This window comes from Desarmillaria tabescens (genome assembly GCF_030435595.1).
Source record: "Desarmillaria tabescens strain CCBAS 213 chromosome Unknown EV420scaffold_334, whole genome shotgun sequence".
Lineage (NCBI taxonomy): Eukaryota > Fungi > Basidiomycota > Agaricomycetes > Agaricales > Physalacriaceae > Desarmillaria > Desarmillaria tabescens.
In genome coordinates, this window is record NW_026848633.1 from 1 (window position 1) to 16,437 (window position 16,437).

Below are 16,437 nucleotides of genomic sequence, written 5' to 3' on the forward strand. Positions count from 1 at the left end.
ATGTTTGAGGAAATCGTCCCCGAACATTACCGGGACTTCATCGATGTATTCGCGAAGGAAAACTTCGATGAACTCCCCCCTCCGTAAACCCTGGGATCATGCCATTGAGCTGATTCCCAACGCCAATGCCAGTCTGGATTGCAAGATATACCCCTTGAACCCGAGGGAGCAAGGGGAATTGGACAAATTCCTGGATGAGAACCTGGCTACCGGCCGAATTTCGACCCTCTAAATCCCCGATGGCATCCCCCTTCTTCTTGTCAAGAAGAAGGATGGAAAGCTACGGCCAGTACAAGACTACCGCAAACTTAATGAAATGACCATCAAAAACCGCTATCCTTACCGCTTATCTCGGACCTTATGGATAAGCTGAAGGATGCAAGGTATTTCACTAAGTTAGACGTCCGTTGGGGATACAACAATGTTCGAATCAAAAAGGGGGACGAATTCAAAGCCGCTTTCCGCACTAACCGAGGGCTCTATGAGCCCCTGGTTATGTTCTTTGGGTTAACCAATTTGCCGGCCATGTTCCAGTGGATGATGAATGACATCTTCAAAGATCTCATTGCTCAAGGAAAGGTCACCATCTATTTGGATGACATCCTCATCTTCACTAAGGACAAGGCCGAACACCAAAGAATCGTGCGGGAAGTCCTGAGGATTCTGCGCAAGAACAAGTTGTTCTTGAAAGCAGAAAAGTGCGAATTCGAGTACTCGAAACAGAATACCTCGGGGTCATTATCAGTGAAGGATCCGTCAAGATGGATCCAATAAAAATCGCTGGTATTATGGACTGGCCTGCACCCTCCAAGAAACAGGAGCTACAATCCTTCCTAGGATTCACCAATTTCTACCGACGATTTATCTGGCACTATAGCACAATCGTCAAACCAATGACGAAACTCACAGGGAAAAACCCTTGGATGTGGGGAAAGGAACAACAAGAGGCGTTTGAGGAACTCAAACGCCAATTCGCAACAGGAGTCGTTTTGGCGATGCCAAACGACTACAACAAGTTTCGCATGGAGGTGGACTCCAGCGAAGGGGCAATTGGGGCCGTCCTGTCACAAGAACAGGAAGGAAAATGGCGCCCGATTGCATTCCTGTCGAAATCCCTTTCCGCGACGGAACGGAATTATGAGATTTACAACAAGGAATTACTAGGCAATAATGATCGCCTTAGAAGAATGGCGACATTATCTTATGGGTGCCCGTCAAGATTTCGAAATCTGGACGGATCACTCAAACCTACAATACTTCTGCAAACTACAGAAACTCAACCGCAGACAAGCGCGGTGGGTTACTGAACTAGTGGAATACCACTTCATGCTCAACCACAACCAGGAGCAGCCAACAGGAAGGCTGACCTCTTGAGTCGGCGAGCTGATCATGACCAAGGCAAGAAGGACAACGAACGATATTGTCCTTCTAAAGCCAGAATTCTTCCGTGCCTTAATAATGCCAACAGAGGAAGAAATTCATGGCAAAATTCGGAGAGCAACAAGCGATCACCAACGATGGGACCGAGAGATCGCTTCGAGTCTCAACCACGAGAAGGGGGTCATTGAGAAAGACCACCTTCTGTTTTACGATGGACGTATCTACGTCCCTCGTGACCACACTCTACGGGGAGAACTCATCTCCCATCACCACGACCATGTCTCTGCAGGACACCCGGGCGTCGAAAAAACCAAAGAATTAGTCTTAAGAGACTACTGGTGGCCCAAAATGTGAAGAGACGTGGAAACCTACATACTGAGGATGCGAGGCGTGTCAAAGGACGAAAACTGATACGCAGCAGAAGGCAGCTCCACTACATCCCAATGCTGTACCATCTCGACCTTGGGAACACATCTCAGTCGACATGATTACCGGATTTCCGGATCCAAGGCTACGATGCAGTGCTAGTCATCGTAGACCGATTCTCAAATACATCGTGCTAATCCATGCACGAAGGAACTCTCGTCAAGTGGGTGGGCCAAAATCCTACATGACGAAATTATTTGTCGATTTGGAGTCACCCCCTCCAAAGTCATTTCAGATCGAGGCCCACAATTAGTCTCGAAGTTCATCACCGAGCTATACGCGATGATGAATATTCAAGGAAATCCATCGACAGCCTATCACCCTCAGACGGATGGACAAACGGAGCTGGGTTAACCAAGAACTCGAAAAATACCTTCGAGTCTTTGTTAACCACAAACAGGACTGACTGGAGCGAATGGCTGCAGTGGGCAGCATTCGCTCACAACAATCCGCCAACACTCTGCAACTGGGCTTTTCTCCCATCAAAGTAGTCTACGGACTGAGATGGGGAAATTCGCCCAACTGCAGTGAGGCAGTCAGAAACACCATCGGTAACTGACTTCGTCGAAAGCCTCCAGAGAGTACGCAAACAAGCAGGAAGACTCTCTGAATAAAGCCGTCGAAGTTATGAGAAAGGCTTACGACAAACACACTCGCCCTGTGCAGGAGTACCAACCAGGAGATAAAGTCTGGCTGGACTCAACCAACCTTCACCTCCCCCGACCGGCAAAAAAGCTAGGTGACAAACGCGTCGGCCCCTTTGAAATAATTTCCAAAAAGGGGCCCTCTGCATACGAGCTAAAGCTGCCGCCAGGATGGAGGATCCACAACAAGTTCAATGAACAATACTTAACTCCATACGTCCCCCCGGAGTTTTCCAACCAGGAAAAACCTCTGCCACCTGAGCCGGAACTCGTGGAAGGCGAGGAGGAATACGAAGTAGAGGAACTACTTCAGGACCGTGACCGCGTCGTCGGTCGAGGACACAGCCGGAGGACCATAATGGAATATTTGGTCAAATGGAAGGGATACCCAGTGGAGGAAGCTACTTGGGTCAAGAGGAGCGATCTCGCCAATGCCGAAGAACTCGTCAAGGAATACGAAAACAAGGAAGACCGCGTACAGGATCACGATTTGCGACACTTGGAAAATGAAGGAGGATGCATAACCATATCATCTCCTGGCTCTTCAGCGACCGAGAGCTCAACAATCTTTCCAATTGCCAACAGGAATCATACCGATCCATTATCCTTGGATGAGCAGGGCTTTTATTCATCAGACACGGATGAAGACATCTTCGAAGATGAGCGTTCCGAGTCTCCTCTAACGACTCAGACTGACCCTAGCTTCCCTCAAGAAGAACAAGGCATGTCTGCTTGGAAACAAACCAAGGACTACAAGTGGGATATGGAATCTACTAACTCCCTTGACTCAGGGAGTGAGTACGTCTAAAGGACTGTTGGGACGACAGTCTTAGTCGGGAGGTATTATTATGGCTTTACCCCTATTTTCCTTATCTTATCTTATCCTTATCTCTCAGAACCCTGGACCTACCTATCTAATCTCCTGGACCCATGATATTCTGCCGGCACACTCTTTACCCGGTTACCCAGCTGCCGTCACCCCAGTTCACACTGCCGTCTCCCAGATGACCAGTGACCCGCATGTGCCATCATGCTTCTCTTGATGGCATCATGCTTCTTAGTAGTTGGACAAGAGTCCACCGCCAGTCGAGGGCGGTCTACGGGATGCAGCCTATTCAGACGGAGTCCCACGCAGAGGCAGGTGATATGCGCTCTTTACTCTCATTCGTCGGGAGTACACTTCTTTTAGTGTCCTCCCTCCTCATTCATTGAACGACGCACTTCTTGCTGCACACGCCCTCATAGGCACTATTCTTAGTACGAGTCTAACATGTATTTAAGCTAGCCTACGCTGTGGCCTTAGACCCCAGCTTCAGCTAAGGTTATACACTCCTAACTCTTACAAGCTCCTTGCTTTCGCTATAAGTGATGCCTAACTTCCCGCAATCTACCAACGCCTCTCTAACACTGAATCACCGAACACGAGTGACAGGATAGAGACCAGCTTTGGTGAAGGTTCGAGTTAGTGCTTAACAAAGAGCAGATGATAACCTGACTCTGCTTACATCTATGAGTCTGTATCCAGGACCTTAAGAGTTTCCTAGAGCTCCTATGTCTCTTGCTTGAATGGTATTGCACATGTGCAAGGCTGTGACAAAAGACGCCACAGTGACAGAACAAATTTTACAGTCAAACCAAATCTCTGAGTGATGCCAAGCAGATTTGGAAGGCCAAATGCCAAGGTATGAGGATTGCTACAGCAAACAGTATCTCCAGGGGACTCTAGCAAACTGACATGAATCATCAGAGCTTGAATTTGGCTGTGAACTGTGAACACACTCCTCATTGCCTGTGCTGGGCAAGAGGGTACCAGAATGTCAGCCTGTAACACTGAGCAGGAAGGGAAGGTCAAGTGCTGGTCACGAAATTTTTTATATGACTCCCTACATTTTCGTGAATTTTTTTGGCTGTCACGGCTGTTTATGAGGGTTAGTACCTCTCCATTGATCTTGCTTGCATACTTCCCAGGATCTGTAGTGGCTTCTCTCTTGATTGTACACAATGCCACCAGCATCCTGTCTGCGAGAAGCTTCAAAGAGCTTTATGACTTCAGGCCTGCAGCCCATGCTGGATCCTCCTACAATGAAACGAGTACCTGCCTTGACAAAAGTGCCTTGTCTTTTTCACATGATTTTTCATCCACAGGTAGGTTTTTATTTTGAGCAAGAGGATGACCTCTCGGTGATAGGGATCCACACCATATCCATATATGGTTATGACCATCAAATTTATGGGTTGACCCATACCATCACCATATGGGCTGAAACTGTCGACAGTACAGGTCGTAACCATATCCGTCAACCATATTTCTGGTGGTGCTGAGCGACTCCAAGAATTTTTTGGACCAATGTCATTCTGGATACACAAATAAGGTCAGTATCTGTCAGATCACAGCAAAATTTAGGCAGAAATACCTATATTGAGTGAACCCGTACTTGACCTATATTTTTCCTGGATTCCAAATCTCTATATGGTACAGTTACGGTACCCGTATGAACCGTCCCATAATTCCATAAATACGGGTACGGTGCAGATCCCTACTTGGCGAATGCAGATTGTTTGAAAGAGGTGACAGTGATGCATATATAAATGTGAGAGATTTATGGAAGGAGGTAAGATATTGTTACCAAGAGAGAAGGGTAGCAAAGATTAAATAGCAATAATATAAATGAGTCATGCTAGAGAATGATTGCTGTGAGAGGCTGGAGAGAAAGTCATCAATAGTGCATACCTATGTGTGCTGCAACAATTGTCAAAGCCATCTTCCCTATGCCAGCAACCTAAGCCTCATGATTATATCGGTGATGATTTTCAGCTGGTTGAAATCGACTGGATCTCTAGTTGCTGGGCAAGACATACAATTACAGTGTAGGTAGTTACTGTATCATTTGTCTATGTTGCGAGCCTGCACCAGCTTCCTGGGACCATAACATAAACAGAATTATGGAATAGTTGGTATAGTTGTTTTCTATCAGAGCCAAGTTCTAGTGAATGTATGCTCCTTGGTTTGAATGAGTGTAGGAGTGATAGCATGTCTCGAGTTATTGGCAAGGAGATCAACATCAGCTGGGTAAGTGTCGGTGATGAGAGGTGATACACAATGCTGCGAGCACTTGACCCAATGGAAAAAATATGACATGTTGTTGCGACTGCAGCCTATTTACACATGTAATTTTGCAATCTAACGTGTTTTACATGCATACTGAGATATAGTGAGTGAGCAGACTAAAACTATGCATTGACACTAATGCTACATGGTGCAATGATATGGAATATAACTTATGGCATAAGAAGCAACAGGATTCTAAACAGGACTTAGTCACAGCACTGTACCTGACGGGCATGCGTGATGAGAAGGCCAAACCCTATACCCAATGCCTTAGGCTCTAACTTACAAGCATGCTTGTGGGAGCTAGATAAAACCTTGAAGATTGCAGTGACACTGAGAATACTTAGCGTGCTCACTAACTGTGACGCGTTGTACCTGAAAATCTGGGGAAATCCTTAAGCAAGATGACAGATATCACCGGCATGAACTGGGGCAATGGGCTTCAGCTGAAGTCCACGAGCCTGCATCCCATTGTTCTGAGTCCCATTGTTAGACTCACTTGTTGCTGTGTCTACAAGAAGCCTCTGTGAATCCAAGAAAGAAGTCTTGAACAACATCTGCCAGGACTAATAGTTCCATGTGCCTAGACCTGTCAGTCGCTAGAGAACAAGCCTGCAGGTGTCAGGAGGGCACCTCTTGGCATGCGTTTAGTGAGCTCACTATAGAAATGAGACTAAACTGGGAAGTCTGACTTGGATGCTCAGTAAGATGGTGGTGGCAATGTGCTATGCATGTAGGAGTCTGGGTACTGCATGACGTTTGTAATTCTAATTCTCCTGTAGTATAAGTAGGCTGGTTACAGTAGGTAGAAGCCAAGTTTCAAGCCCCTGAGTTCCCATGCATGTGTTGAAGGCGGTACTGTAACAAAGGATCAGTTTGTGACTTCAAGCTTTGCATAGAATTAGTGAGCTCACTCAGAGAAATATGAGATACCCTTGAGAAAAGACTTTTTGTGTACTTAGTTCTGAGAGAATAAGAATCAGTGAAGCTGTTCTGTTCCATTGAGTGTTGATAAGTCCGTTCGGAGTATGTTCTGAAGAGGAAAAGCGAGATCTGTTCTGTTCTGTCTGTTCTGTTCTGTTTCTGTTTAGTCTGTTCTGCATCAGTTCTGTTTCGAGTTTCCATTTTCTGAATCTGTTTCTGAGCACTTCTGAAGTGTTCTTGAGTCGAGATCATCTGCTGGAGTTAGTTGGAGAACCCCTACATACAGTTGTGTAGCAAGCAGGCTAAGTCAGTGCTTGCCTGTGGTGTTCTTTTAGCAAGCTCACTATTGTTTCAGCATGTATTGCCTCTGTTTCTGTCAGGATCAGTGTCCCTTGTGTATTTTAACTCAAATCTGCCTTGAAGGTTGCATTGTGCCAGTGAACAACCTTCCTGTAAAAGTTCCTAGACTTAGGGATTCATTAGAGAAAGCTTAGCTTTGCTAAGAGTGCTGAGAATAAGAGAAACTCTTTGAGATATTGAAGTATAGTCAGATTGCATTAGGAATAATTGCTCCCCCTAGAACTCACAAGGGTGTTTGTAGTTTGTGTAGTTGTGTGAGTGTGTGTGTGTGGGTTTTTGAGGTTTGCCTTTTAGCCCACTCACTATTCCACAGGTGCCCACAGCCAGCCTCTTCAGCATCTGAATGTGAAACATGATTGTGCATGTGCACACTGCTCACTGGCTCATCATTGATGATGTCAAGCACATTCTGGTTCGAGAGACCAGAACTGAGAAACAACATAATATGACATAACCCTGCTCTCTATCTCAAAGTCTTCAATAAAGGTGCATATGACAATGGGACCGGGGAGCATCTTTTATGCATGGAACTAACACAGAGTGGAGATGGCAGATGGATTAAGGGAGAGATTCGAGCATGGATGGAGGATGAAAACTTGTATATAAGGGTGGAAATGGTTATAGACATGCCAATTAGAGGGCATGAGGATTATCAGAGAAGAGTAGCAGTTGTAAGCATGACAAATCTTGAGGGTGTTGGAGCCAATGCAAGGAGCAAAGTGAAGGTACAAGAAAAAAGCAATAGTCTGCTTGTTGTAGAGAGAAGTCTGCCATGTGCCTGGTTGGCTGGAAATGGTATGAATGGTGGCGTTGTTATCATCATGAAATGAGGCCTTGGCCGGCCTTGAAGTGATGTATACAACAATGATAAGAGCTCAGTCTTGACTTGCTTAAAGCAATCTGGCAATATAACATGACGTGTAGATCAAAGGAGGAGAAAATGTGTTGAGCTGTGAGAACCCACCTCATGGTGAAGGAACCCACAGCACATTATGTTTTTGTACATTGGTCATGTCGAGGTCTCCATACAACACAGCCTCTGCATCTGCAGAAGAAGTCATGGGAGAGCAGGGTGAGTGCCTAACCAAGCCAGAACCAATGTACATGTCAGGAGGAATGAGAGGGAACGAATAAAATTATCATTCTGAGTCATGTCTGGTGGTGGTATGTGCACTTTAGGGAGTAGCATATATGAGCATTGAGCTGTTCCCTATGGCATTAGCCTTCAAAAGCACTCTAGTAGGGACATACCAGGATAACACTTGTCCTTCTCATCGCTCAGAAATTCAGCGTACAGCTCCAAATAACCTCCCTTCAACTTGAGCAAGCCAATCTTCTATATGTCCTTCTTTGAGCATCATTCTTTGGCAATAAGAGTACCTATGGAGTCGAAGAGTGATGACCATCACATAAGGGCAATGAACTATGTGGTGTTTCCTGTACACTGGATATAGCAATGAGAGTGGTGGGTGACGTGAGGGGGATCATCTGTGGAATATCATTTAGGATGGGTATGGTTGGGTAGGTGAGAAATTACATACATGCTTGACGTAGTAGATAAGTACTAGATAAGAGCATAACCAATAGCTCCAGGCCAGATGAATGACCACCCTTTCCCATGAGAATGCCAATGAATCCATTGTGAAATTCCTTGTATGCGACAAATGGGGACCCAATTTTGTACTGGTATATTCTCTTGGAGCCTCAGGATTGGTCAAAAATTGTCTAGAATACATTTAGGACTAATTATGCAGGAGATACCTTTTTGCAGATTAAGGAACACATCAGCAATCTCGCAACTGCTATAGGATGCATAGGATAGCCCTGCCTATGCCACTCTATATTCTATAATGCGGTATAGGGCTATAACAGGGGTGCATGATTTCTATAACCATAATCATAGGGCTACACCCTGCGTATACCACCTGGTCATAGATCTATACCTTGGTTATCCGTCACTCACTGATATCGAATCACTAGTATCCAGTTCTTTCGCATCGTTGCCATGCCGTATGTCAATTGAGACAGGCATTATATTCGTTAAATGATGTACCAACAAAGCACAAAAATAGCAATCTAATCGACTACACTGTCTTTAGTTCGTCCATAGGAGACACTGCATACTATGACCCCCATTGAGGCCTGAATCTTCACTGGCACTTGAATACTAGTAGCTGCATGTAAGCACTTTGTAGCGAGGATGGCATGGCACATACCTTTACTCAGACATATCCACTTCATCGCTTTCTTCCCCCGAATCTTCATCTGAGTCTTCATCATCCCCTTTCCTGCCTGCGCTAAACTCCCGGCAACGCAGGTAAATCTCATTCCATTTCTCCATTGATAGTGCCCGGGTGTTCTTGTAATGCTGCTTCGCTATTGCGCCCCAAGGATCTTTGCCGAAACTGTCAGGAGAATTCTTGGACTGTTTTCCAGCCAACGTGTTGACCCCTTTCTTCCAGACTTGCAGCGCACGCTTGACCTATGGATCTCATTAGCAACCTTGCAGCAAATATAAGTTCACACATACCGCTGCAGCAGCAAGTGCCAGTGCGCCTGCTGGTGGTCCAGATGTAATTGGAGTGTTGATGGTACGCTGGATGTGGTAGGCCATCGTTTCAATGATAAGTCATCCAAGGTAAGCTCCACGTCCATTGGCTGCCTGCAAAGACATCTCAGATTGCTGCAGTTAACACATTGGATGCAACGCACAGAATTCTCTGGCTTTTCATAAACGAACCACTTGTTCTTGGCTGCGTTTCGAACCCATGCAGCTTGCTGTTCAGCTGTCTTGCATTCCTTGAACTCTGCATACTTCCAGTTTCGAGACAAAGCCATCATGGCAGCCTTCCCAATTTCACTGCGATGTGAGCAGATTTGTGTTTGTATCTGGGGCTTGTCAGCTTAATAAGAGACATAGAGACACAGTCTACATACCACACCCATGATAGCCGGTGATACGCCTGGTATCAGGCTACCCGTAGATTTTGCGATTTTACATCAGTTTATGCAATCTACAAGCGGTACAGAGGGCTACAGTGGAGGCTTCGCGCTGGTAGCTAAATACTACATAAAGAATGAAAGCACGGCAGTACAGAACGGACTTAGAAACGACATCTCGAAGAGTCAATTCTACCAGCCGTCAACACGCCAAGCTAAGCCCTACCTAAACAAGACTATTACAGTCAAATCTCGGGGACTCGTCTGTATGGAGTATAAAAACCAAGAAGTTGAAGAATGGAATGAACTAGATGCCTCGTCGCCTCGACGAGTAGAAAGAACCTGTCAGGAAAAATTGCTAAGTCAAGAAACAGATCAGCTTTCGAGATCAACTCAGGCTAGGAAAGGAATAACCTTGGAAGAATGAATAGCCGCGTTGGGTACCGAGATGACCGACCTTGATCGCGCAGTGATCAACAGAATACAATCTCGGACCTGCAGTCGATCGCGATCGGTGGTTACATCCTCGAGATCCTGCGCATACTGCAGTATTCAATACATACGGCGTGTGGCAGGCCTTGCAGATGGAAGAAGGAGCACCCACGGACTAGTAGGGCACTCCTCGGCGACAGAATAACCTGGCGCAGTCGCGTCGAACTGAATAGAAACTACAGAATGGCGCGATACTTGTAGGATAGTGACTCACTGTTTGTATTAATTCCAAAGCTCGTACCATAATTACTGTAGATACGGGCTCCTATACCTAAAACACGAATCGTATAAATTAGCAGCGACTAGACGCATAACGGCAGGAAAGCATTCCCCCCACGTTTGTGCTAGTAGCCTGTATAGCTACCTAATCAATCACTGGTTTTTATTGCATATCCTCGACTGAAGTGAATTAAGTTACCAAAGTCAACCCATAAGGGCAACTACAGTAATCTAGAAGAGTTAAGTAGGAAGTAGAGCCGTCCCCGCATTTGTGCCTTGCTAGTTAATTGAACTGCTCCGCGGACAAAGGCCTCGTGTTCTCTCTCTCCGAGATTAGCGATCTAGACGTGCTGAGTTGACTTTAAATCAAAAGACCTCATCTAGTTGAAGTAAAATAAGCCTTAGAACGCTTTAAGTTCGAACAATCGTCGAGTTCAAGGAACTCCAGAGTCTGTGTACTCTTTGCAAGTCTTGTACTTGAAGTCAGAACCTGAGCGTTCTTTGTAGAGTGATTTTGCACTCTTTGTAGACCTCGGAGTCTTTGGTTGTTTGATTATTTGAAGTGTCCGCTAGAAGTTCTTCTAGACAACGTCGAAACGAGCATAACTTGCTCGACTATACCTTACAAAACAAGTTCATAAAACCCCGCTATCGCAGACTAGTGTACTTTGTGTAAAACACATCGAAAGAAGAATTGAAGTTGTTTTCAGGCAAAACCCCACTAGATTATCTAAATCTAAGTACATCGCGAGTGCTTCTATCGTACTCACCCTCAAACTTATATACATTGGTGATTGTGTGTGTGTGTGTGTGATTTAGTATCTAGATTGACGATCTAGATGCTAGTTTCATTTGCACACTGCCCGTTACCGAGCACATCACCGGATGCTCTGCACGAGGTTCCTTCTTCACGTCATCGAGATACTTGGGCAGGTGGGCAAACGTGTCAGTCCATAAGCGAATGACAGTCGGCCTCAAGTCAGAGTGGCTGTTGGCGCTGAAGAGGTTCTCAAGTGTTGCAGTCCAATCTAGGATTGGTACCACCACATTCTGTTTGAACAGCTTGACATCAGCAGCAGTGGGAAGAGGCAAGTCTTCGAACTTCCACACAGTCTTTCTCGACTTGGGTTTCCCATGCTCCTTCCCATCAATTTCATTGATGTTAGCTAACTCCAGTTCCACCGTGATGGATTTCTGATGAACGATGTCAGTTGCTGTTTGCTCGTCTTCATAGCACATACCTTTTCGACCTTGATGGCACGGTTGGTTGCCTGAGCCTTGACATTACTCTGAGACTTGGACTTGGCCTTTCTTGCTTCTCTGACAATCTCGACATCGTCGACTTCATGAAACTCACCAATAGCCTGGGGCTGATTTTCGTCTTCATTATCCCCTGTACTGGAAGCTGCCAGCGAAGTTGTAGATGCCATGGGATCGCTTTGTTGGTACACCTTCTCCCAATTGGACATGAGGCCACCAATGCTGTTGGACTTGGGATGCTTAACCGGACTGAACTTTGTGAGCATTTTTGATCCTGTGAGCATACTAAGCATACCACTGACATTTGTTCATTATCAGATCCTTGAGGACGCTTTTTAGTCTGGGCAATTGGATGGACAGCTGGCTTTGGTGCGACTGTGCAAAGACCTGTTATACCATTGTGAATTTCCAACTTGTCAACAGAAATCTGTGCAAATGTGGGTGTTCATCATGATAATGCAGGCAGAAGATTCACTTACCTTGGTTACAGGGCGTTTCTTGACCTGCTTCGACTCAGGCTACACTGGTCCCTCTCATGCCTTCAGTTTGGAGCCAGCCTTCTTCGTCTTGCAATGCTGGAGCAGAAACTTTTGGAATAGAGCTTCCTCATCCTCACTAGGTTCATCACTGCCCGATTGTCCCTCCACATACGCATCATCAGAATCGTCTTCTTCAACCAGTACAGGCACGCTTGAGTCCTCTACGGTGGGTAACTGCTCGCTCTTGGATGCCGAATCAACATCCATCCCGTTATCTGCAGGACCATCTGACTCAGACATAGCCACTACAGACACCAGTGGAAGATCATCCATAGATTCAGCATCATCCGGCCCCTGTTCATCAGCAGGAGGAAGCTCAGCTGATATACTCAATGGAGAGCTGATTACCGGAGTGACGGCTCATGGGAGAACGTTAACAGCTGTGATGGCTTTTTTGTTCGACGATTTGACTGTGACATGCTGGCGGGAAGGAGCAGGTAAGCCTTTCTTCATCAAATCAAGATCAGGACGAAGGGAGTAGATTGCCTTATCCTCTCGTGCACTCACATCCTCCAGAGCAGCAATTTTCCTTTGTGCCTGCTGCTGCTGCTCCTTTTGCTGTCTCTTTTTCTCTTCGTTAACCTCCTTCTTATGCTCCTTGGCTTCAGTGCGTTGGCGTCGAGTGTCAGCCAGCTCAGTACGAGTGCAGGATATTAATTCTGAGGGAACTGTGCTGGCTACACCACGGGTAGACATATGGGAGGTCATGGGTGAGGGGAGAGATAGAACTTGCACGATCGCCTGAAAAAAAAATTGGTAAGCTGAATCTCCTGTTCTGCATTGGTACTAGACATCTGCTCATAGGTTCTCTCTCTCATTTAGCTATAGACAATGGTTCGGCATTGATGTACCTGGCCAGGGTATATTCGTACATTCAAATGAGCTGGTGACCTCACTAAACACGTCAATTCAACTCATCATCGAGCACCGCAAATCTCACCAGCGGTTCAAACTGATCCAGACAGCGAGTCATCCGACTCTGAACTGAGACCGATCTCCCCAACCATCTCGCCAATAATCAACATTGATGAGGGCCTGGACATAGACGGGACCACCTTCGTCTCACCACTGCCAACTTCTCCTACACTGCCTGGACAGCCACCCGAGTCACAGGAGAAAAAACTTTACCATCCTTATCTTTCTGGTATGTTATCACTTCAACCTGGCTACCAGCACACTCATTGATCTGTCCAGGTGAAAAATGTGATAAAGATGGTGAGCCTTTGCCTCCGGATAGTCCACCCCCACCTCTTGCTGCCATTCCAAATGTCTGGGCCCCGTTTGATGGAGAAGTTCAGTTTCGTCTGGCCGATTTCCTCTTCCACAAAGTCGAGATGTCACAGAGAGATATCGATGAACTTATGGACTTGTGGGCCCTTGACCTGCACAAGCACGAGGATGACGCACCATTTGATAACCATCAAGCTCTTTACAAGGCTATTGATGAAATTCATGTTGGAAGTGCACCATGGAAATGCTTTCAGACCGTTGTACCACCCAATCTTGGTGCAGATGCTCCAGACTGGCAGAAGCAGCCATATCAAGTATGGTTTCATGACCCCGATCTGGTCATCGCCAACATACTGGTGAATCGGGACTTTGAGAAGGAGTTTGATACAGCACCCTACGTGCATCTCGACGCTCACAATCAACGGCGGTGGAGTGACTTTATGTCTGGGAATTATTCATGGCGACATGCAGTATGTACCTCATTCTTATCTATCTGAGTTCTTCACCTCATTTTGTTATTGCACCTTTCAGACCCAGATTTACGAAGCAAACAATGATACTGAGGGTGCCATGTACATTGGTGTAATTCTCGGCAGTGACAAGACTACGGTTTCAGTTGCGACAGGCAATGTGGAATATTACCCGGTTTATCTTTCCATCGGAAACCTCCACAACTCCGCTCGACAAGGCCATCGTAATGGGGTCGTACCAATTGCTTTCCTTGCCATTCCTAAGTGTATGCTCTTCCATTCAGCTGCCCCGGTTTGTTAGCTCACCAAGACAGCCATTGTAGCGGATCGGAAATACGACTGCGACCTTGCCTTCTGGCTTTTCAAGAAGAAATTGTATCACCAATCTCTCACAGCTATACTCCACTCCCTGCAGCCTGCAATGACCGTACCAGTAGTGCGACAGTGCCCTGATGGATTTTATCGGCGGGTAATCTATGATCTGGGTCCATACATCGCTGATTATCCAGAGCAAGTTCTTTTGGCAGGGATTGTCCAAGGCTGGTGCACCAAGTATGTGACCTATCAATGATGTTAAATAACACAATTAACTGGTCCTTGTAGGTGTACTGCTCCTGCGACCAATCTGGATGGATCAGGAGATCGGTGTTCATGCACACATACTGAGGCTTTACTGGAGTCTCTTGCTGGGCAGGGTGATGTGTTATGGGACAATTATGGCATTGATGAGGATATTCTGGTAGGCGTGTTCTGCCATGCTTAACCTCACTGATATCTGACTGGTTAATAAGCCATTCACCTTCAATTTTCCTCATGCTGATATTCATGAGATGATGTCCTCGGACCTTCTACATCAGATTATCAAAGGGTCTTTCAAGGACCACCTGGTGGAGTGGGTGTTCGAGTACTTGGTTGCCAAGGAAGGAGAAGCCCGAGCAAATGCTATCATGGATGATATAGATCACCGGTATGTGTTTAGACCCACCCAGAGCCATTCCAGCTAATGTCTGATCCCTAGAATTGCTGCAATGCCTCCCTTCCCTGGGCTACAATAATTTCTGCAGGGTCGAAGATTCAAGCAATGGACTGGGGACGATTCAAAAGCCCTAATGAAGGTAAACATTGTTCAATTTCGTGGCAGCAGCTTGCTGAAGTTTGGCCAGGTCTACCTAGCTGTGGTTTCAGACTATCTCCCGGAATCCATCATGCGATGTCTCTCAGCATTTATGGACTTTTGTTATCTCATTCGGCATTCAGACTTCGATGAGACTACGTTAAAACAAGTCCAAGACACTATCCAACGTTTTCACCATTACCACGAGGCTTTCAGAGTGGCTGGTGTGCATGAAGACTTCTCTCTTCCTCGACAGCATGCCATCGTGCATTATCCTAGCCACATTATGGAATTCGGCGCTCCTAATGGTCTTTGCTCCTCCATCACTGAATCGTGGCACATTACTGCTGTCAAAAAGCCATGGCGACGATCCAATCGATATAACGCTCTGAGTCAGATGTTACTCACGAATCAATGGCTCGACAAGCTTGCAGCTCTGCGTGCAGATCTAGTTCAGCAGGGTCTTCTTGAACCTTTGCATGCGCCTCTGCCAGATCCATTTGATACAGGATTGGAGGATGAAGGCACTGTTGATGGGGATCACATCATGGCAGAGGTTTCATTGGCTAGGACCGCAGGTATGAAACTCACTGTGCTACCCTGTCATGCAACTAAGACCATACTATGCCAGAGCGACTATATCCCAGAAATATTGTGCAGCTGGGTCACTATGTAGGACAAGCCAATTTGCATGAGCTTACACAGCGATTCCTCTACGAGCAACTGACAGGAGAATCTTCTGATCATGTCAGTCTGGACGAATGCCCTAAAATCACCATGCCGATATCTGTCTTTCATTCCGCCACTGCAACATTCTATTCTCCTAGTGACATCTCTGGCATCAGGGGCATGCACCATGAACATATACGTGCCACACCATCATGGCATGGTTATCCTCGATATGATTGTGCTCTCACTGTCACTAATGAGAGGGAGTCAGGATTTCGGGGCATGAGTGCTGTTCGTATTTTGCTCTTGTTTTCTTCCAGACACGAGGGCACAGAGTTTCCTTGCACATTGGTGCATTGGTTCAAGAGGCATGGTCATAGCCCAGACCCTAAAATGGGCATGTGGATTGTACAACCCGAGTACCAGGGTGTTAGGCACAATGCAGTCATCACTGTGGTTCATTTGGATGCACTTCTACGTGGTGCTCATTTGATGCCTGTGTTTGGAGCTAAAACATTACCACACAAGTTTCATTATTCACGTTCTCTGGACTGCTTCAGTGCATTTTATATCAGTAAATACGCAGATCACCATATGCATGAGATTGTTTAATATAATAAAAATAACATTATTATCATTTTTCAGTGGGTTCCTGGCTAGT

The 16,437-nt window shown here is 46.0% G+C and overlaps 4 protein-coding genes across 4 annotated transcripts; 1 reads left to right on the forward strand and 3 right to left on the reverse strand.

The window, feature by feature from the left end:
• Window positions 1-9,061: 9,061 nt before the first annotated feature.
• EV420DRAFT_1655979 (uncharacterized protein) lies at window positions 9,062-9,457 on the reverse strand (the record flags this gene model as incomplete). The annotated part of the gene is made up of 2 exons (XM_060478855.1): window positions 9,062-9,325; window positions 9,374-9,457. 2 exons carry the CDS (start codon window positions 9,455-9,457, stop codon window positions 9,062-9,064), a joined length of 348 nt encoding a protein of 115 aa, XP_060321347.1.
• A 1,859-nt stretch (window positions 9,458-11,316) lies between these two features.
• Window positions 11,317-12,020, reverse strand: EV420DRAFT_1655980 (uncharacterized protein; the record flags this gene model as incomplete). The annotated part of the gene is made up of 2 exons (XM_060478856.1): window positions 11,317-11,688; window positions 11,736-12,020. 2 exons carry the CDS (start codon window positions 12,018-12,020, stop codon window positions 11,317-11,319), a joined length of 657 nt encoding a protein of 218 aa, XP_060321348.1.
• A 267-nt stretch (window positions 12,021-12,287) lies between these two features.
• Window positions 12,288-13,001, reverse strand: EV420DRAFT_1655981 (uncharacterized protein; the record flags this gene model as incomplete). Its single annotated transcript, XM_060478857.1, has 2 exons — window positions 12,288-12,587; window positions 12,666-13,001. 2 exons carry the CDS (start codon window positions 12,999-13,001, stop codon window positions 12,288-12,290), a joined length of 636 nt encoding a protein of 211 aa, XP_060321349.1.
• Window positions 13,002-13,138: 137 nt separating this feature from the next.
• EV420DRAFT_1655982 (uncharacterized protein) lies at window positions 13,139-16,388 on the forward strand (the record flags this gene model as incomplete). Its single annotated transcript, XM_060478858.1, has 11 exons — window positions 13,139-13,161; window positions 13,259-13,437; window positions 13,488-13,993; window positions 14,055-14,259; window positions 14,317-14,545; window positions 14,597-14,732; window positions 14,785-14,897; window positions 14,954-14,960; window positions 15,012-15,108; window positions 15,167-15,685; window positions 15,739-16,388. The coding sequence occupies 11 exons, from the start codon at window positions 13,139-13,141 to the stop codon at window positions 16,386-16,388; spliced, it is 2,664 nt and encodes an 887-aa protein (XP_060321350.1).
• Window positions 16,389-16,437: the final 49 nt, after the last annotated feature.